The sequence below is a fragment of the Pan paniscus genome, chromosome 9, assembly GCF_029289425.2.
Source record: "Pan paniscus chromosome 9, NHGRI_mPanPan1-v2.0_pri, whole genome shotgun sequence".
NCBI classification, from domain to species: domain Eukaryota; kingdom Metazoa; phylum Chordata; class Mammalia; order Primates; family Hominidae; genus Pan; species Pan paniscus.
Genome location: NC_073258.2, coordinates 77926457 through 77948121, shown reverse-complemented (window position 1 = coordinate 77948121; position 21665 = coordinate 77926457). Strand labels below are relative to the sequence as shown.

At 38.3% G+C, this 21665-nt stretch overlaps 1 protein-coding gene across 4 annotated transcripts in view; it reads right to left on the bottom strand.

Annotated features, from left to right (window-relative positions):
• Positions 1-1554: 1554 nt before the first annotated feature.
• ACER3 (alkaline ceramidase 3) overlaps positions 1555-21665 on the bottom strand; it is a 166050-nt gene continuing 145939 nt past the window's right edge. For all 4 annotated transcript variants that reach the window (XM_003808151.6, XM_034933417.3, XM_034933419.3 and 1 more), the window contains 4 exons: positions 13233-13334; positions 11577-11681; positions 8562-8607; positions 1555-8064 (listed from right to left, as the gene is read on the bottom strand). In XM_003808151.6, coding sequence (XP_003808199.1) covers positions 8011-8064; positions 8562-8607; positions 11577-11681; positions 13233-13334 — 307 coding nt within the window. In that variant the 3' untranslated portion in view covers positions 1555-8010. The remainder of the gene's footprint in view (positions 8065-8561; positions 8608-11576; positions 11682-13232; positions 13335-21665) is intronic.

Below are 21665 nucleotides of genomic sequence, written 5' to 3'. Positions count from 1 at the left end.
AAAGTGTTGGGATTACAGGCATGAGCCACTGCACCAGGACAACCAAATTCAAATTTGTAAGATGGCTTTCAAAGCCCTATGTGATGTCATTCCAGTCCATCTCTCCAGAAACTCACCTCTGGCTCCCTCTGCTGTAAAGGGCCTTTTCCCTACTTTCCTTAATACCTCTCATCCTTCAGTTCTTGGTGTAGATATTCATCTTCAGGGATGTCTTCCCTACTCCAGCTCCCTCGTATTCCCTCCTAGAACTCTCTATACCCTTCCTCATGACACTCATCCCAAATGTAATTGGCACAATTACTTTTGAGACACTAAGTGCCATGAGGGCAGGTATCTGTCTTATTTTTCACTGTACTCCTAGCACCTAAAACAGACCTTCCAGTTTATTGAATGGATGGCACATAGTAGGGCTCAATAAATGGATCCCCCCATTTTCTGCTTTCTCATTTCCTTTGAGAATCAAGCCTTACTTTGGGACTAGGCCACCCTGTCAAGTGAGACAGGTCGTGTTTTCTCTGTCACCTAAGAAGACCCACTTGAGGTAGACTGCATTCCAGTCCAGGGCAAAAGAAAGAAAAAAAGAGCTGAAAAGGCCACCCCAGAACTGCACTAGAGAGAAGCCCAGAGTAAGTTCATAAAATTTGCTAAATCAAATGACAGATGCCTTTCTTAGGCGGGTGTGTACTGTTCAGGGTGAAATAAAGCCATCCAAACTCCTTTTCAGCCATTCCCTTCACAAAGCACAGCCCAAATGGCTTTGCACACTCATGTCTGTGTTTTGTCAGGTAAAGATTCCTGTTTCGCCTCTTGCTAGCATCCATCTGTTCATCCAGGCAAGGCTGCCCCACCCTGACACACAAAGGAGGGACTCGCTGAAGAATCAACCATATGGTCAGCAATGACTAAAACCACCCATTCCAGCAGGCTTGGCTAAGAAAGCTAATATTTGAAAAGCTGTGGTTTGAAGAACTAGGTGAGTTATGGGAAATTCTAATTTGTTTTATATCTTGTAGATGGTACTTCAGTTAAAAGTTATAAACCACAGACACACATGGCTTATGCAGGACCATTTTTTCTGTTCCTGATCTGTCCCTCTTCATTGTGTGAAGCTGGATGGTTCGTGTTTACTTCACAGCTCCTAAAGTTGAAGATACTGAGTATTTAAAGATATAAATGTTTAATTAAAAAATTATTAGCTTTTAACCTTGTAACATACTCAGGTTTGGAGTAGAAAGGTACTGCAGTACAGTGTTAGGAGCCCAGTGACAAAGAATTCCCAGGATAATGACTGGATGTCATTTCCATGAAGAGGCTTGCTGCTGGCCTATACTGCCAGCTTAAGCAAACTGGGAAAAGATGTGTCCTCTGAGATGTAACCCTATCTTTGGCAGGCTGAGCACAGGCTAGATTTCAGCCTCTCATTCACCCTCCTTCCTCTCTCAACTGGGTGCCTTTGTGTAGTACGTAAACTCTATAATTACACATGGTAGCCCTGCCTTTATATGAATGTATAGATTTTAAAAATATAAATCAGGGATGAAACACTACCAGTAGTCTTATTCAAAACAATATTATTTAATTTAATATTTTCACCTATGAGAGGTAATGAATGCGGAAATATAGTCTCCATTATAGCAGACAGGAAAAAATACATTATCCTACTATTTTCTAGAAAAATGATTGTGGCATTAGCAAATCAAATGGAAAAAGTGAATAAGCAGACTGAGATTACCTGAAAATAGTTAGTTGCTAGTAAGATTCAGTACAATGTATGTTTATTAAATAATCGCTACTAGAACAAACATCTGCGACAACTATGAAGTTAGGAAATGCTGTATTAGCTTGAACAGTTTATCTGTTGGTCACATTAATAAGTGACTCAGAAATATTACAAGTATGGAAAGGCATGATAGTGAACAATGCCACATGAGTACATTAAGCAAAAATAGATAATGGCCCCTATATCTTAGAACAGACTCACTTATTCATTGGTATGAATAATTTAGCTCTAAAAAGAAAAATCCAAAAGAAGCCAAGACTAACTGTGGAAAGGACTTTGAACTTTTCCTTTTAGAAAGTTAAAAAAAGAAAAAAAAGAAAAAAGTGTACATGACTACCACAGCTTGACAACTACCATGTGGCACATTTTATATGACATGAGAAAAAATGGTCAAAAGATCTCAACTTTCTGGAAGTCAACTCAAAAGCTGAGGGCAACTAGCATTTTTGGATTTTACAGTATAGAATGGAATTCCCTTTATATTGAAAACTAAATCATGGACCTTGCTCATAGTAATTTTTCTCAAAGGTTTAGGCACTTTGCAACAGGCTATTGCCAATCTAGAAAAACTGACGTGAAAAAATAATTAGGTCGTGTAAATATTAAATACAAATCATGTGATTACATTCAAAGACATGAGATGTCTTAAATGAATAACATATTTTCATTCTGACAAGTGCACACTAGAATCACCTTGCAGAGAAGTGCAGTTGGGCAGTACCACTGTACTGTACCACTGTACCACTTGCTGACAGTCTAGAGCAGGGGAGACAAACTCCCAAGCCAGAGAGTAAACATTTTAGGCTTTGCAGGCTACATACAGTTTCTGTTGCATATTCTTCTTTCTCTGTTTAAACGTTTTTAAAATGTAAAAACCAGCTGGGCGCGGTAGCTCACGCCTGTAATTCCAGGACTTTGGGAGGCCAAGGCAGGTGAATCACTTGAGGTCAGGAGTTCAAGACCAGCCTGGCCAACCCAGCTCTACTAAAAATACAAAAATCAGCCAGGCATGGTGGCATGGTGACATGTGCCTGTAGTCCCAGCTACTCGGGAGGCTGAGGCAGGAGAATCGCTTGAACCTTGGGAGGCGGAGGTTGCAATGAGTTGAGATCCTGCCACTGCACTCCAGCGTGGGTGACAGAGAGAGACTCTGTCTCAAAAAAAAAAAAAAATATATATATATATAAAGAATAAAATAAAATAAAATAACCATTCTTACCTTGCAGGCCATACAACGCAGCCTGAATTTGGCCCATGGGTTGTAGTTTACCAACCCCTGATCTAGACCCCTTTGATATTATGACACATTTTTATCATTTTCTTTTAGGCACAGATGATCTCTGAATGAATGCTTATAGGGAACCATATGTATATGCTTAAAGATTTCTCTAATAAATATGGTTGCTGCAACTTTAGAGTTAATTCTGCAAATTCAATTTAAAAGTGATGATTACAGATCTGGCATTGCCAGATGTTTCAGAAGCTTTATGACAATTTTGTGAATATTTAAGTTACCAATGACTAAATTCAGTTCAAGTATCAACACTACATTTTTAAAGCAATGAAGCAGGTCTTGTAAGGGTTGAAAAGGAACTGTATGCAGAGCAGTGACCTGTGGCTGATGCTATACTGACTGATGGCTGCTGAGCTAGAGTAGGGGAATTTTAGGTCACTTGCAGCCTGTAACTGAATTTCTTGATTTGCATTTTAGGGTTTTCTATTTAAAAAAAAATTCTTGTGACCAGTCTTCTACACTAGCTGCCTTTGAAATCAGGTAGTAATTAGCTGAATTTAATGATAAAATGAAGACCTTGAGAAATAATATTTGTTATTTAAAGTACATGAAAATGGGTGGTCAGTACCTGCTTAGCTTTCCTCCAAAATGGCTGAATGTGTATCACAGCAATGGAAATGCTGTAGCTAACAAACGACTTAAGTTCTTGAATGATCTGTCTTCTCCTTAGCTGCTCTGCTGGCCTATCAGAGAAGACTGTGCCTTGGTGAAACTTGTTGTCCCTTACAGTTTCCACTTTTCTTTCAGCAATGTCAAGGTTTCATACTCAAGGCAAAAGTTTATACTCCAAAGTCAGAGTTTTATCTTCAGTTTGAATTTCACGTGTAGAAGTGTCCATATCTGGGTATATGAAGCTGACTGGGCTGATAATTTTGGAGAAATGGTGAAGTCCAGTGGAATGCTCCCAAGGGCCTCAACAACATCAGCAGCTCCCCCATGTAGCAATTACGTAGTTAGATATTTTAACAAGTATTTCCTAATTCTTTTTTTTTTTTTTTTTTTTTTTTTGAGACAGGGTCTCACTCTGTTGCCCAGGCTGGCTGGAGTACAACAGTTAAAAGACAGTATTGAAAATTTCCAGTCAGCTGGGTCAAGATGACATGATTCCTTTTTTTTTTTTTTTTTTTTCATTTTGCAGCTCCTTCCATAAAGGGGTTTAACTACTTTAAATCAAATTTTACTTTTTTTTTTTTTTTGAGACAGAGTCTCGCTCTGTTGCCCAGGCTGGAGTGCAGTGGCACAATCTTGGCTCACTGCAAGCTCTGCCTCCCAGGTTCACGCCATTCTCCTGCCTCAGCCTCCCGAGTAGCTGGGACTACAGGCGCCCGCCACCATGCCCGACTAATTTTTTGTATTTTTAGTAGAGACGGGGTTTCACCGTGTTAGCCAGGATGGTCTCGATCTCCTGACCTTGTGATCTGCTCACCTCGGCCTCCCAAAGTGCTGGGATTACAGGCATGAGCCACCGCGCCCGGCCCATTATTTTTAAATAGTTAGAACATAGTGAATAAGCTATAATTGTAGACACTGAAAAACAAGACAAAGTGATCAAACTAATTATAGCACTGACAGGATGCAAAATGGAAGACAGAGGTAGGTCTGCAAACAGCCACACAGGTGGAAATTCCAATTGTAAATGGTTCTCTTTGAAATATTCAGTTTTACATAAATGCTTATCCAGCAGCACGTCATAAACCACAGGGCCAAAACAATTTCTTGTCACGTAAACATGGCGTTGGTAGCTAAAACTCAAATTTAGCAACAAATAATTGTTTTCATAGGACTCATAAGATAACCTTAAATTGTTAGATGCTTTTAGTGCATTGGCTAATTCAGAATTGGCTGGTATTATAACAGAACTTAATTTTTGCAGGCATTTAAAGATTTTCATGCATTATGTACCTGAAGGTTTTGTCTCTTAATTTTCTTTGAACCACACCTCTTCTCCTTATTATAAGAAAAACCCTCTTAGGGTAAGGGAAGCCCAAATTAACTGTCCTGAAATTTTGCATTATATTTAAACCATAATATTTGATTTACTTCTGTCAAACAAAACACTACTATTTGGGTTCTCATTTGTAGATTATTTAAAAACATGTTTTTCCTGTTAATTATCAATGCATTTACTATCACAAGGATTAAAAAGATCACTTCAGGTGGTGGGGATGTTTCATGAAACACCATGGTGGGGAGTAGGTAGTGGGCAGGCAGAGTGACAATCATCAGCTTAACCTCCTTTCACCTAGCTGTTCTTTAGAAAAACAAAAATAAAAGTCAAATTGCTTTCAGTTTTCAAGAGTGAAAATGGAGGCACAAGAAGGATATTCAGATGTGCAAGCAAATTGCTTCTTTTACATCCTTATATTTTCTTTTCTTTTTTTTTTTTTGAGACGGAGTCTCGCTCTGCCACCATGCCCGGCCTCACAAAGTATTTTCTAAAATATAATTTGCTGTAGAGTTCACAGATGAGCACTTTTCACATTAGGTGATATGCAAACAAATCACTATTGGCTCAGCAGGAAACAGACTTTTTGTACACTCTAGTTAACATGAAGTTTTCCAATAAAACAAATGACAGCGGGAGGGTGTAGTGAGGGATTCAACCCTGTAATGTCCACCTAGAATCCAAGTAGGAAAAAAATAAAGCTATTGAAATAATTTAGTAATATCCTATAGGTCACCAGTGATTTCCATAAAATGCTGCACAGATACAAAGTCTTGAGTGTGTTACTTAGTAGCTAAAAAGAGAGCCTTGTGTGAGGCACAGCTGACTTGGAACATTAAAGAGCCTGGCTTCCCTTTCTGCTTTCCATTCTCCCAACAGAAAAAAAGGTCTTCAAAGAATTGGCCAGTCTTACAGGTCACCTTGGGGTGTAGATGACTCTCCACTGTGGTGCTAGGCAATTTTATTGAACAGGTGGCCACTGGTGGTGATGGCTGAACCACTCATTAAACAAATTGCTCTAAATGGCCTCAGTATCAAGGTGTGCTTTCTGTACCCTTAATCTGACTTTAATCCTGCAGAACCTCAGTCTTACCATGTTTAACAGCATTGCCATGTACGATATGCCTTTATCCTACACTGTATATATACTCTTTATGCAGAAGTATATCTAACTGAAAAGTATAAAAATATAATGGTGGAAAACAAATGAATTAAAAAATGTATCACGGCCGATAGCCCAGGTAACTGCAGGTGAAATGTAGCCAGAAGTCAGAATCTTGGGGCAAAATCAAGTATAGTCTTATGGGCTGTGCCTTCAAATGGTTTAGTTTTATACCCTCTTAAGGCAGAATCAAAGTTCTCTTAATGTTTTGGCAAGTGTTTTTCTTCCTGGAGGTTCATAAAAGTAGGCGGAAGAATCAGTCTAATGGCTTGTTGGCATGCTAAGGGAAGGATGTCAAGTTGACATCCTTGGATACTTGGTTAAAAACTAAGGCTAGTAGGTGAAGAAAAACAACAGAATAGTTTTTGGTTTTAAATTTGTACAAAGGCTACTTATTGAATACTGGAAAAAATGACAACAGTGTTTTACCATCTTTGCATAAGAAGAAAATGATTTTCCTTTTGAAACTGTAGCTCAGGATTTAGTCTTGAGTCATGTCATCATGTAAAAACAATCTGGATTTTACAATAATTTATATAAAGCAAAAAAAGTCATAAAAATGCTAAATGATGCAGAGCTACAAATATGATGAAACATGAGCAGAGGGGTCAAATCAGATTTTTACTCCAGGCAGGTGTTAAGTTTGTGAAAAGTGATGCAATTTGTTATACATTCAAATGCAAATTAGAACTAGCTGCCTTACGATGAGATTTCACTGTCATTTTTTTAGCACCCTAATTTTTGTCGGTTCTGTAGGTTTCAAGTAGCAGAAACTTACATCTATTTCCTTCAGAAAATTAAGGAGCAGATATTTTAATATGCTTTATGTAAATAGGATTCTGATAATTTTAGCTTTAGTTAATGCAACACACTTCCCTGGGCACAACCATGACCTCTCTGAGAACTGGAAAATACTGCATAATTTTAAAAATCAGAGTGTAATGACATTCCCTGACAACTTCATGACAACTTCAAATAAGTTATGTGAGGAGGATGAACTATGGGTAGTCTAGACCACTAGTCATATTTGTCTAGCCGTAGAAACAGTGACAACTTAAAGATCTGCAAAGATCAGAGCAGAGCTGGCTGAAGGTGCAGCATTCTATACATGTCCTCATGGGGCTTCAGAAAGGTTATAAGATGACCCACTCATTCTGGTTGGCTGTGGCCATAGACAGACACCATAAATCCTGGGATGTGGTCAAGTACTGAACTGGGGGCAGGTCTGAGCTTGCTTATGATCCTCCGACTAGCCCTGGAACAGATAGTGAAGAACTACACAGAATCCCACAGCTAGCTCTCTCTCTTTCTCTCTCTTTTTTTACCTTTGAGAACCATCCATGAGATTAATACAATATTAATCAAATCTGACACAGCTGAGTGCTGGCTCACAGCTAACTATCTGGATATGGGGTTTTGTTGGCTCTTAGCTGACTGCATTATTTAATCAAATATTAAGAAAGGTATAATTCACATGCAACCCTTGGCAAAAAGAAAAGAAGGTTAATTTCTTATAACCAGCACAAACTGTTAACCTGTTAAGAAAAGCCCAACTGTTTCTGCATTTGAGGCATACACACACATCATCTCTGTTTCTTTATAAACTGGAGCGTGAAAGGAGGAGGGGGACAAATAAGATAAAGCCATGAGCTAAACACCCAGCAGGCCCTACTCCTTATTCTCTGTGTGGGTGGCAGCATTAGTCAGAAAGTCACTCCTCTGCTGTGATGGTCATGACATATTTGAACTTGTAGATCTTTAAGGATTTCCTTATTTATTCTGCCAGGTCTATGGTAGGTGCTTCTTTGTTTTCTTGGTGGAATGATTCATCAATGCTTCCTGAGAGGCTCAAACAGGATCACTGGCCAGATTCCAAAGAGAAACTGTTTGGGGACAAATTAGGACAAAATGAGAAAAGACAAAATTGTTCCATGTTATCCCTGAAAAAGAATGAGAAAGAATCCATGGGGCTATGACTATATGTAGGTTTGCTAGTGATTGTCCTGGTATTAGCAGCCTGAGCACAGTTTATTCCTTCTAGACTTGGACCAGATATCAGAGAGTATTTTTATTGAGTTTATTTAAATTTATTAAGCTTTGACTTTGTCAGGCATGGAGCTGGGCATATAAATTATCTCTGATCTTTAAAACAACTCTGCAATGTAGTTATTAGCAGCTTAATTTTATTGTTGAAGAAACTAAGGCTTAAAGAGATTTGTCCAAGAACATGCAGTAGTAAATGAAAGATTCACAGCCTTTGGTTCCAAAGCCTGTGTTTGCTCCACTACCTCTCCAAACTCCCCTTTCTTCTTCCACCTCCATCCTATACTCCCAGTACCATACCCCCAACACACACACAGGACCTAAGAAGTGGACTTACCTTCACTTTTGGCCTATATCTCAGGTAAAGTGTTCTTGTATACAAACTGAAAGAAAAGTGGGAGGGGGAAAGCTTTTCAGATTCATTTTTAATTCATGCAAACTGGCGTACTGACAAACGTAACCATAGTGCTTCTGCATGTACGAAGCAAAAACAACATGAGTATATGCTTCATTTGTTCAGCAACTGTTTTTTTTGAGCATCTACTCAAAATATTCAGTAAACCATGCTGTAAATGGATGTGCTGTAATCTAGGCTTTGTTGTTCCATTTTATAGAGCACAAGCAGAGTATATTTAGCATAATTCTTTTTTTTTGAGATGGAGTCTTGCTCTGTCACCCAGGCTGGAGTGCAGTGGCGCAATCTCGGCTCACTGCAACCTCCGCCTCCCAGGTTCAAGCAATTCTCCTGCCTCAGCCTCCTGAGTAGCTGGGATTACAGGCGCCTGCCACCACGCCCAGATAATTTTTGTATTTTTAGTAGAGACGGGGTTTCACCATGTTGGTCAGACTGGTCTCGAACCCCAGACCTTGTGATCCACCCGCCTCGGCCTCCCAAAGTGCTGGGATTACAGGCGTGAGCCACCGTGCCCGGCCACATTTAGCATAATTCTTAAGGGCCATAGGACTTTCAAAATAGAAAATGAGCACTGACTTCAACTTAAGGTCATCAGCTACATTAACTCCAAACAAGAGCGTCACAACCTGTCCTTTGAAGCTTTGAAGCCAGGCATTGACTTCTCTCCTCTAGCTATGAAAATCCTAGATGGTATCTTCTTCCAATAGAAGGCTGTTTCATCTACACTGAAACTCTGTTGTTTAGTGTAACCACTTTCATCAATAATCTCAGCTAGATCTTCTGGATAACTTGCTGCAGCTTCACCTTGCACTTTTATGTTATGGAGATGGCTTCTTTCCTTAAGCCTCATGAACCAACCTCTGCTAGCTTCAAACTTTTCTTCTGCAGTTTCCTCACTTCTGTCAGCCTTCACAGAACTGAAGTGAGTTGGGGCCTTGATCTGGATTAGGCCTTGGCTTAAGGCAATGTTGTGGTTGGTCTGATCTTTTATCCAGACTACTAGAAATTTCTACACATCAGAAATAAGGCTGTGTCACTTTCACTATTCGTGTGTTCTCTGGAGTAGCACTTTTAATTTCCTTCAAGAACTTTCCTTTGCCTTCACAACTTGGCCAACTGTTTGGCACAAGAGGCCTACCTTTTGGCCTATCTCAGCTTTCAACATACGTTCCTCACTAAGCTTAATCATTTCTAGCTTTTGGTTTAAAGTGAGAGATGTGTAACTCTTCCTTTCACTTGAACACTTAGAGGCCACTGTAGGGTTATTAATTGGCCTATTTTTAATTTTGCTTTCTCTTAGGGAATAGGGAGGCTGGAGGAGAAGGAAAGAGACTGGGGAATGGCCAATTGGTGGAGCAGTCAAAACATACATTTATTAAGTTCACCATCTTATATGTGCATGGTTTGTGGTGCCTCAAAACAACTACAATAGTAACATCAAAGATCATTGATCACAGGCCAGGCACCTTGGCTCACAACTGTAATCCCAGCACTTTGGGAGGCTGAGGTGGGATGATCACTTGAGGTCAGGAGTTTGAGACCAGTATGACCAACATGGTGAAAGCCTGTCTCTACTAAAAGCACAAAAATTAGCCAGGCAGGGTGGCGCATTGCCTGTAATCCCGGCTACTTGGGAGGCTGAGGCAGGAGAATCACTTGAACCCAGGAGATGGAGGTTGCAGTGAGCCAAGATAGTGCCACTGCACTCCAGCTTGGGGGAGACTCTGTCTCCCAAAAAAAAAAAAAAAAAAAAAAAAAAAAAAAAAAAAAAAAAAAAGATCACTGATCACAGATCACCATAACAGATATAATAATAATAATAAAGTTTGAAATATTGTCAGAATTACAAAAATAAGACACAGAAACATGAAGTGAACACATGCTGCTGGAAAAATGTCACCTATAAACTTGCTTAATGCAGGACTGCCACAAACTTTCTACTTGTAAAAAACACAATACCTGAAAAGTACAAACAAAAGAAAAACTTATGCATGCTTGTTTATTTTGAAATCAAGAAGTGTGATGTTTCATGTCTGCTCTTTTTCAAGATTGATCTGGCTACCTGTGGCCTTTTGTGGTTCCATATGAATGTTAGAATTATTTTTTCTATTTCTGTAAAAAAATGCCTTTGGAATTCTAAATGAGATTGCATTGGATCTGTGGATGGCTTTGGGTAGTATGAACATTTTAACAGCTTTGTCTTTTAATCCATGAATACAGGATGTCTTTTCATTTGTTTGCGTCTTGCTTAATTTCTTTTATGAATGTTTTGACCTAGTTAGAGGTCTGTTCTATTTCTTCACAACTCACTCTTGGTAGGTTCTGTTTCTAGGATATTGTCCATTTCTTTTAAGTCATCCAATTGGTTGGCATATAATTGTGGGATTCTTCTTATCTCTGTGGCAGCATTGTAATGTCTCTTCTTTTATTTCTGATTTTATGTATTTGAGTCTTCTCTCTCTTTTTTTGTTAGTCTAGCTAAGGTTTGTCAATTCTGGTGATCTTTCAGTACCCCAACTCTTAGTTTCACAGATTTTTAAAAATTTTTCTATTTTGTTTATTTCTGCTCCATGTTATTTCTTTCCTTCTGCCAAATTTGGGCTTAATTTGTTCTTTTCCTTGTTCTTTGAGGTGTAAAGTTTCATTGAGATCTGTCTTCCTTTTAAATGTGACATTAATTTCTGTGAACTTCTCTTAGTACTGCTTTTGCTGCATGTCATAAGTTTTGGTATGTTGTATTTTTGTTTTCACTTGTCTCAAGGTATTTTCTAATTTTTTGACTTCTTCTTTGACCCAGCGGTTGTTCAAGAGTGTACTATTTAATTTTCATGTTTGTGAATTTTCTAGTGTTTAAAAAATATTTACATCCTATTTAAAGAGTAAAGAAAAAAAAAAAACAAACTCTAGTACGAGGCTAAAAAAGTCTCTATTTCCTACCTGAAAAGGATGTGAAGATAGGAACCAAGGCCAGTTAAAATATGCCACCATGCATGAAATTGTGTGGTAATACCTATGATAGGTGGTACCTTCTTTCGAAAGTTCCTGTGTGGAGAGAGGGAGAAAATCACGTTAAATTTTTAAAATATTTAGCAACTAACACTGATAGTCTTAGAGCATTTTGAAATATCATTCTCAAAACAGCAGTTATTTAATTGCCTTAAGTTTCCTGTAGTCTGCCACATTGTTATCCAAAGTACATTCTGAGGAACAGTATTCAACAATGATAATTTATGGTCAATCTGTGTCATCTAAACCCTCAGCCACTTCTCTCTCTCATATCTTTTTGAAGCAATTCCCAGATACTGTATCATTTTATTTATAAATATTTAGTATGTATTTCTAAAATATGAAAACCTCCCTAAAACATAACCACATTTTCACACCTAAAGATAATAATACTCCCTTAATATCATAAAAGATTTGGTTACTGATTGAAGTTCCAAATTTCTCATACTTTATTTTTTTAAATAGTTGGTTTGTTTGAATCAGAATCCAAAAAAGGCCAACACATTGTATCTGGTTGGATATATCTAAGGCTCTTAATCTATAGGTTCCTCTTCCCTCTTTTTTCCTGCCTCTGCAATTTTTTTTTTTTTTTTTTTCTGAGATGGAGTCTTGCTCTGTCGCCCAGGCTGGAGTACAGTAGCACGATCTCGGCTCACTGCAACCTCCGCCTCCCCAGTTCAAGCGATTCTCCTGCCTCAGCCTCCCAAGTAGCTGGGATTACAGGCACATGTCACCAGGACCAGCTAATTTTTGTATTTTTAGTAGAGACAGGGTTTCACCATGTTGGCCAGGCTGGTCTTGAACTCCTGACCTCAAGTGATCTGCCCCCTCGGCCTCCCAGAGTGCTAAGATTACAGGCATGAGTCACCACGCCTGGCTGTGCCTCTGCAATTTATTTGTTGAAGAGACCAGGTCATTCATTCTGTAGATTTCTCACAGTCTGAATTTTGTTGATTGCCTTCCTGTAGTACTGTTCAGTACCCTCCTCTCTTCTCTGTTTATGCAAAATTGTTAGTTCACAGGATTTAGAGTTGGAATGACCCACCTGTTTAACCTGTTCAGCATGCTCATTTCATGGAAAAGAGGGCCAGAAAGACAGTGTCTTAATGACAGACTAGAATCCAGAGACCTAAGTCTAAGATTCAAACTCCTGTCAATATATGATTGCTGACAAGATGGTAAAAGGAACACTTGCTTTTTTAGAAAATAACATTAAGCATAGGAAAGTGTATATTTATATACATATATTTCATATGCTTATTACAAATCAGTCTTCTTTATTCAATGAAACAGATCAGGCATGTTTCAAAGGAATAGTCAACATTTGATTAACTATATAGTTCTTTGATACCCACACACACAAAACCCAAACCCTACAGAGGTTATGAAATAGTCTCAGGTCCAAAATATTAGGTAATTTAAACAGGTATTCTAATAGTCTAACTTTATTATACTGTATATATCTTTTAAATGTCAACAATAGTAAAAATTCATTTCAGGGCACTACTATTTCTATATGTTTATAAAATTCTCTACTTAATAAAATGCTTCCAAAAATATTTCTGAAGGAATGAAAATATATCTTACCTCAGTGACTCACAAAATATGTTATCTATATTCCAAAATAAAAATCCCAACAAAAATATACCCAATGATGTATAACCCAGTCCTCTAAGCCATGGATAAACCCTGTGGGGGGGAAAACAGAAAAGCAAAATAAAATTTTCTCAAGTCATGTCATGATCAGAAATTGAAGCCATCACTTTCTTCCTTTTTTATAAGGCCTGGGATCTCACTATGTTGCCCAGGCTGGAGTGCAGTGGCTATTCACAGATGTGATCATTGTACATTCCAGCCTCGAATTCCTGTGCTCAAGGGTATCCTCCCATCTCAGTCTCCCAAATAGCTGGGAAAATAGGCATGTGCTACCATGCCTGGCTAGAAGACATCACTTTCATGAGAAGGAACAGTTTTTGTTTATAGTAAAAGCAGACCTATCAAATTTTCTAATAATTTGCCTACTATATGTAGCCAATAAAAGGTGCTGAGAAATAAGCCACCAGACTTTAATAAATGTATTGGGAAAGTACCTGATAACTTTTTTGGTCCCATGGAAAAGGCAGGGTGATAATGGATTAGCTATCAATGTAGGTTGAGTCATATGCTCCATGTAAGGCAATGTAGTTACACATACACACACACACATTCATTCATTAAATCACTTAATACATATGGAGTACTTACTGTGTACCAGGCATTGTTGTAAGCATTTGGGAAGGTAGTGGTCAATAGGTAAAGTTTTTGTTCTCAAAGAATTTACAGTATAGTTGGGGGAGGTAAACAATTAAATACATAATTATAATTGCTTTGAAGAAAAATAAGGCCTGATAAGGAGAGAGTGATATGGAGGTATTGTGGATGGGTGTGCATGCACACACATACCACACACAAAATGTTAAAAAAATCCCTGTGGGGCAGGTATTATTATTTTTACTTCACTGATGAGAAAATTGAAGCTTGGTGAGGTACTGAAAATAGTATCAGCTTACCTATGTTATAGCTTCAATGAGGTATAACTGACTTACATTTAAACTATTAAATATATTTAAAGTGTCTATCTGATCAGTACATCTGTACATACCCATGAAACCACCACTACAATCAAGATATCCACCACCTCCAAAAGCTCAATTTGCATTTTTTAGAATGCTATATAAATGGAATCATACCATATATACTCCTGCTTGTATAGCTTCTTTCATTTGACATAATTCTTTGAGATTCATCTATGTTACTATGTTATCAATACTTCATTTCCCTTTATTGTTGAGTAGGTACTCCATTGTATGGTCACAGCACAATTTGTTTCTCTGTCCAAATGCGGGTTTCCAGTTTTTGACTGTTACAAATAAAGCAGCTATGAACATTCACAAATAACACTTTATATAGACATATATTTTAATTTTTCTTGGGTAAATAGCTAGGAGAAGAATGGCTGTATTGTATGGCAGGTGAATATTTAATTTTTCAAGATACTGCTACACTGTTTTCCTAAGTGACTGTACCATTTTACATTCCCACCAGGCATGTATAAGTGTTCCAGATGTTCCACATCTTCATCAGCACTTGGTTTGAAGTCAGTCTTTTTCATTTTAGCTGTTTTAGTAGGTATGTAGTGGTATCTCATTGTGGCTTTAATTTGCATTTCCCTAATGACTAATGTTTTTGAGCATCTTTCACGTAGTTATTTACTACCCATACATCTTCTTTGATACATTATTGTTTGCCTTCTTATTATTCAGTTTTAAGAATTCTTTCTATATTTTACATGTAGGTACTTTGTTGGATATATATTTTGCAAGTAGTTTCTCCAAGTCTGTGGCTTGCCTTTTATTTTCTGAATACTATATTTTGAAGAACAAAGTTTGAAATTTTGATGAAGTTCAGTTTGTCATTTTTTTTCTATAGTTTGTGCTTTTTATTAATAAATCTTTGCCGAACCAAAAATATCTCCTATATTTTCTTTTAGAAGTTCTATAATCTTAGTTTTTACATTTTGAGATATAATTTACATTTGGAAATAGAACTCACTTCTATTAAATTTTTATATTGGTGTGAGGTTGAAATTCATTTTTTTTTGGTCCTAAGAATATTCATTTGTTCCAGCACAATTTGTTGAAAAGATTATCTTTCTCCACTGAATTACCTTGACATATTTGTTGAAAATCAGGTCAGTATGGGTGTGTGGGTCTATTTTTGGATGTTCTATTGATTTATATTTCATTATTACCACCAATACAACATTGTCTTAGTAGCAGCATAGAGTAAGTCAAGTCATGCAAGCCCTCTAACTTTGTTCCTTTTCAAAAACTGTTTTGGCTATTCGCAATCTTTTGCATGCCCATGTTAATGTCAGAATCAGTTTCTCCATTTTTACCAAAAAGCCTGCAGAACCTACAAATCAGGATTGGAGAACTGGCATCTTAACAATATTGAAGTTTCTAATCCATTAAATGGTGTATCTGTCTATTTGTCTAGCTCTTCAATTTCTCTCAACAAAAAAACTGTACAGTGTAGTTTTCAATGTACAGATCTTGCATATTTTGTTAAATTTAATCCTTAAACATTTAATGTATTTTAATGTTATTGTAAATTATACTTTACAAAATCTTACTAATAGTTCACTGCTAGAACAGAGAAATATGATTTTGAATATGGACTAGAATCTTGTGACTCTGCTAAATTTCACTTATTGCTTCTAACAGCTTTTTTTTTTTTTGAGATGGAGTCTTGCTCTGTTGCCAGGCTGGAGTACAGTGGCTCAATCTTGGTTCACTGCAACCTCTGCCTCCCAGGTTCAAGTGATTCTCCTGCCTCAGCCTCCCAAGTAGCTGGGACTACAGGCGTGCGCCACCATGCCTAGCTAATTTTTGTATTTTTAGTAGAGATGGGGTTTCACTGTGTTGGCCAGGATGGTCTCGATCTCTTGACCTCGTGATCCGCCCACCTCGGCCTGCCAAAGTGCTGGGATTTCATGCATGAGCCACCGCGCCTGGCCCTCTAATGGCTTTTTTTGTACATGTCCTGTGATATTTTCTATACATGATCATGTCATTTGCAAGTAAAATGTTGGGTAGGATTTCCACCAGTATAATGTTGAATAGAAGTAATTATATATTCTAGTTTTATTCTTGATTTTTAAAGGGATTAAAAAAATACATGTCATGACTAGGTGTTTTATATGCTATAGAATTGATAGGTTAAGAAAGTTCCCTTCTATTACTAGTTTGTAAAGGGTTTTGTTTTGTTTTAGAACATAAATAGGTGTTGAATTTTACAGAATGCTTTAGTCTAAATCTTGATATCATGTAATTTTTCTCCTTTTAATATTTAATTTTAATTTTCTAAAGACTGGTCTGCCTCTGTTCTTTATTTTTTAAATATGGTGAATGGCAATAATAAATTTTTCAATTTTTTTTTTTACTTAACTGTAAGTATTGGCATATAAGTGAACGTAAAAGGTGATTAGTTTAAAAATGATCAGGAAAGCACAAACCTGGCAATGTATGGAAAAGGCATTATTACCACTGTTTGATGAGGGTTCTCAAGAGAAGATGAGCTTAAAAGAGTCACAGTCTGGCTTCAGCTTTTCAGAGTTTATCATAGCCCCCATTTGAGGAAGTCAAGAATGAGTCCCAAGAAACACAGGCCTCAACACAGTGAAGGCTTCTGGCAGTGTGGGCCAGGTACCGAAATATGACAGGAATATGATCAGTGGGGGTAGGGTGCTATCTGTTTTCTGCTTCTAAACTTACTTACCATGGCCAATCTTCAGCTCTCAGGGGCAGTTCAAAGCAAAACTCTTCTGTGGGGTAAAATGAATGTCTTTGGTTATCCAGGTAGCAGGGTGGGAAGGGGAGAGCAAGAACATCAGCACATGGTCCATGCAAGGCTAAGGGGACTTACTACTCATATAGTATCAGGTGCAAGAGTGTAGAATACAGAAGGCACTCAACATATGTCTCTCTGTATCTCTCTCTATCACACTGCTTTATTCTGGACTGCCTGCCTGTCTAGCATACAGCTGTCATCTGAGAAATCCCTTTCCATCACCTGCACCTTAGGAACTGCCTTCACCTCTCTCTTTCACTGGATCTCCTGTCTTGTATCCCACACACTCGTCCTTTTTGTAGTACTCTCATTTTGGTGAAGCACGTCTTTCAGTAGGTTCTTGAGCAATATTTAATGGGATGTAAGTTTTTTTGAGATCTTGGAATGTATGAAAACATATTTTTCTCTGTATTTTACTGATAGTTTGGCTGCCTGTAGAATTCTAGCTTAGAAATAATTTTCCTTTAGAAATTTGAAGGCATTGGTCTTCTAGTTTCAATGTTGCTTTGGCAAGCCCAAAGCCATTCTGATTCCTGATCATTTGTATATATTCCTGCCTCTCAACTTATATACTTCTGGAATCCTTCCTTGTTCTAGAACTCTGAAACTGGCATAGGTCTAGAACAAGGATGGAGCACATCTCCATCCATTGTGCTGGGTATCCAGTGGACTTTTTCAGTCTAATAACTCATGCCCATCAATTATATAATGTTTTCTTGAATTATTTTGGTAATTGCCTCTCTTCCATTTTCTCTATTCTTTGCCTCTGTCTCCTTTTTGATGTTGGTTCCCTTCTATTCTGGCTCAACATTATCTATTCAGTAATATTTCTATTGAGTCTATTCTATCTGCCATGTCTTTTTTTTTTTTTGTCCTATACTCAGAGTGGCTTCTTTAACTGTATCTTTTAAACACTTCAATTCAGCTTTTCATTTTATAATTTTTTAAAAAATTAGACAGAAAGTCTTGCTTTGTTGCCCAGGCTAGAGTGCAGTGGTGCGATCATAGCTCACTGTAACCTCAAGCTCCAGGGCTCAAGTAATCCTCCCACCTCAGCCTCTCGAGTAGTTAGGACTACAAGAGCATGTCACCATGCCAAACTAGTTATTATTATTATTATTATTATTATTATTATTTCTGGTAGAGACAGGGTCTCACAAGAATACATTTCTTTACAAATTCTTAGGGGAGTCATTTTTCCTACCTAAAACTGAGGCTGAAAGACAAGTTGCCTTGTCAGTTCTTTCTATTGGAGAGCAAATTTTTTCTAGCCCAGCCCTTCACTGACAATATACCTCTTTAATGGTCCTGGCTTTATTTGTATATGTGTGTGTATGGTGATGAGGAAATAGTTCCAATTGCCAGTCTGAAACATACCAAAAACTTTGCCTTCTGTTTTGTGGCTTCAAACCTAAGGCTCTGGTTTCATGGTATCTTCAAATGCCTTGAAGTTTACCACAATCTCTCTCTCTCTCTCTCTCTTTCTTTTTGTTGAGACAGGGTCTCACTCTGTTGCCCAGGCTGGAGTGCAGTGGTGTGATAATGACTCACTGCAGCCTTGGCTCCCTGGGCTCAATCAATCCTCCTGCCTCAGCCTGCTGAGTAGCTGGGACTAAAGGTATGTGCCACCACACCTACCTAATTTATTAATTTTTTTTGTAGAAGTGGGTTCTTACTTCTTTGCCAGGTTGGTCTTGAATGCCTGGGCTCAAGCAGTCCTCCCACTGTAGTCTCCCAAAGTATTAGGATTACATGTGTGAGCCACTGTGCCTGGCCAGTTGACCATGATCTAAGTACTCATTTGTCACTGTAGTTTGCAGCTCCTTCTTTGGATTCGATGCCCCCTCCAGATCTCATGTTGAGATGTAATCCCCAGTGTTCTAAGTGGGGCCTGGTGGGAGGTGTTTGAGTCATGGGGGCACTCTCATGGCTTGGTTCTGTCCTTGCGGTAGTGAGTGAGTTCTCAAGAGATATGGTTGGTTAAAGTGTACGGCACCTCCCCTACTCTCTCTTGCTTCTGCTTTTGCCATGTGGCGTGTCTGCTCCCCTTTGCCTTCCGCCATGATTGTAAGCTTCCTGAGGCCTCCCCAGAAGCCAAGCAGATGCCACACCATGCTTTCTGTAAAGCCTAAAAAACTGTCAGCCAATTAAACTTCTTTTCTTTATAAGTTACCTAGTCTCCAGTATTTCTTTATAGCAGTGCAATAATGGCCTAATACAGATACTTTGGATTGCTATTATTTGGAGACAGGGTCTTGCTCTGTTGTTCAGGCTGGAGTGCAGTGGTACAATCATGGCTCAATGCAGCCTCAGTGTCCTGGGATCAAGTGATTCTCCCATCTCAGCCTCCCAAGTAGCTAGGACTATAGGCATGCATCACCACACCTGGCTAATTTTTAAATTTCTTTTTGTATAGACTAGGTCTCCCTATTATTGCCCAGCCTGGTCTCAAACTCCTGGGCTCAAGTAATCCTCCTGCCTTGGCCTCCCTAAGTGCTGGAATTATAGGGATGAGTCACCATGCCCAGCCTGGAATTTTATGTTCTTTTGAACTCATCTGGGCATTTAAAGGATGTTTGTTATATTATATTTAGAATTTCTAGGTGTTTTGTTACAGGAGGAATTTTCAGATGTTTCATCAGACAAAAGTAACAAAAGTTTTAAGAGTTTCAATTTGATTTTAAAAACATTTATGGGTAAGCACTATCCTGGGATCCAGGGATTACCAAGATAACTAAGACTTTAAGAAGCTCACAGTCTAGTTGAGCAGACAGATAAGGAAATAATGACCAGTGCTAAATGAAATGATCAACAAATGGACATATAGGAAAGAAGTTGTGGCAAGACAGATGGAAGAAAGTTGCTTTTATTTCATAGGATTGCCACTGTTAAGTGCTTTTTAAAGGTCTGTCATTTGTGTTTCTAAAAGTATTGGTACCCTGTCTATCAGACTTGATTTAAGTCAAGGACTGTATTTTATGCTTCTTTATATTTACCTAAGGGGCCTAAATTAAAAACAGAATAAACTGGGACTTGGGCTTCTGGGAAGATGAATTGGATATACTTTTTCATATTCGTTCCACTAAGTAAAACTAAAACTGCTGGGCATTATATATAAGACAAACATAAGAAGACCCTGAAAGGTGTTGAGAAGAAGCAGACTAACTAGGGATTTTGGGACCTGAGAAATGATACAGTGGTGAGTTCCATGTCTTTTCTTTTTAAAAAATTAATATTATTTTAAATTGATAAATCATAATTATATACATTTATGGAGAACAATGTGATGTTTTGACATATGTATACAATGTGGAATGATTAAATCAAGCTAATTAACATACCCATCACTTATTTTTTTGTGGTGAGAAATTTGAAATTTGCTATCTTAGCTATTTTGAAATATATAATACATTATAGTCACCCTGCCATGCAATAGATTTCCCACTCATGCAACAAAGGCTGAATGGGGAGCCTAGACTTCCATCCTCATCAGGGTATTAGGAGGTGCTTCAACCCCATGCCAGGTTAAGAAGGCCAAGTAGTGAGGGCTTGGGACTCTCATCCCCACCCACAGTAATTAGTTCCTTATTCCCTTAGAGACCATGTGAGGAGCTTGGATATCTATCTTCCCGTGGCAATGATGAGACACTGTTTTCCCTCCCCAGTGGGGTAGTGTCAGAGACCTACTGCAGAGTCAGAATTTTCACCACTGGCCAGAGATACCATGGCCACACCACTTGGGTGTCAGTGGAAACCAGATGGTAAGAAATAATAAAGCAATCCTTCCCCTCTCAGACAAAGCAGTGGCCTAGTAGGGAGAGGGAGCTCCCAACTCAGCCCAGCAGTTAATCAAGAGCCTCTTCTCCCCCTGGCTTGCCAACAGAGGCCAAAGAGGAACCTAGACTTCTACGAGTACCTGGCAGTAATGAGGTGGTGCTCAGGGACCTGTGGGACTATAACAAAAGATCTAAGTGTCTTGTTATTGGTGTCCCCCAGAAGGAGAGGAGGAAGAGAGCAGGGCTGAAAAGTACTTCATAAAATAATGGCAAAAAACTTCTAAATTTGTTAAAAAAATAAAAATAAAAACAAAAAACTCAACAATTCCCTAACTAAAAACAACAAACACACAGATTCAAGAAGCTGAGCCAACCTCAAAACATGTGATTTTTTTTAAGTTTTTTTTTTTTTTTCCAAGAGACAGGGTCTTGCTCTGTTGCCCAGCCTGGAGTGCAGTGGCACAATCCTAGCTCACTGCAGCCTCGAACTCCTGGGTTCAAACAATCCTCCTGCCTCAATCTCCCAAGCAGCTGGGACTACCGGTATATATCACAATGCCTGGATAATTTTTATATTTATTTTTTACAGATGGGGTATCTCTATGATACCCAGTCTGGTCTTGAACTCCTGGCCTCAAGTGATCCTCCCACCTCAACCTCCCACGTATCTGGGATTACAGGCATGAGCCCTGCTCAAACATGTTAGACCCAAAGAAATTCACATTAAGACAAACTATAGCCAAACTTCTGAAAACTAAAGACATAGGAAAATCTTGAAGTAGTGAGAGACAAACAACATCTTACCTATGGGGGAAAACAATTCAAATGATAAAGGATTTTTCATTAAAAAAAA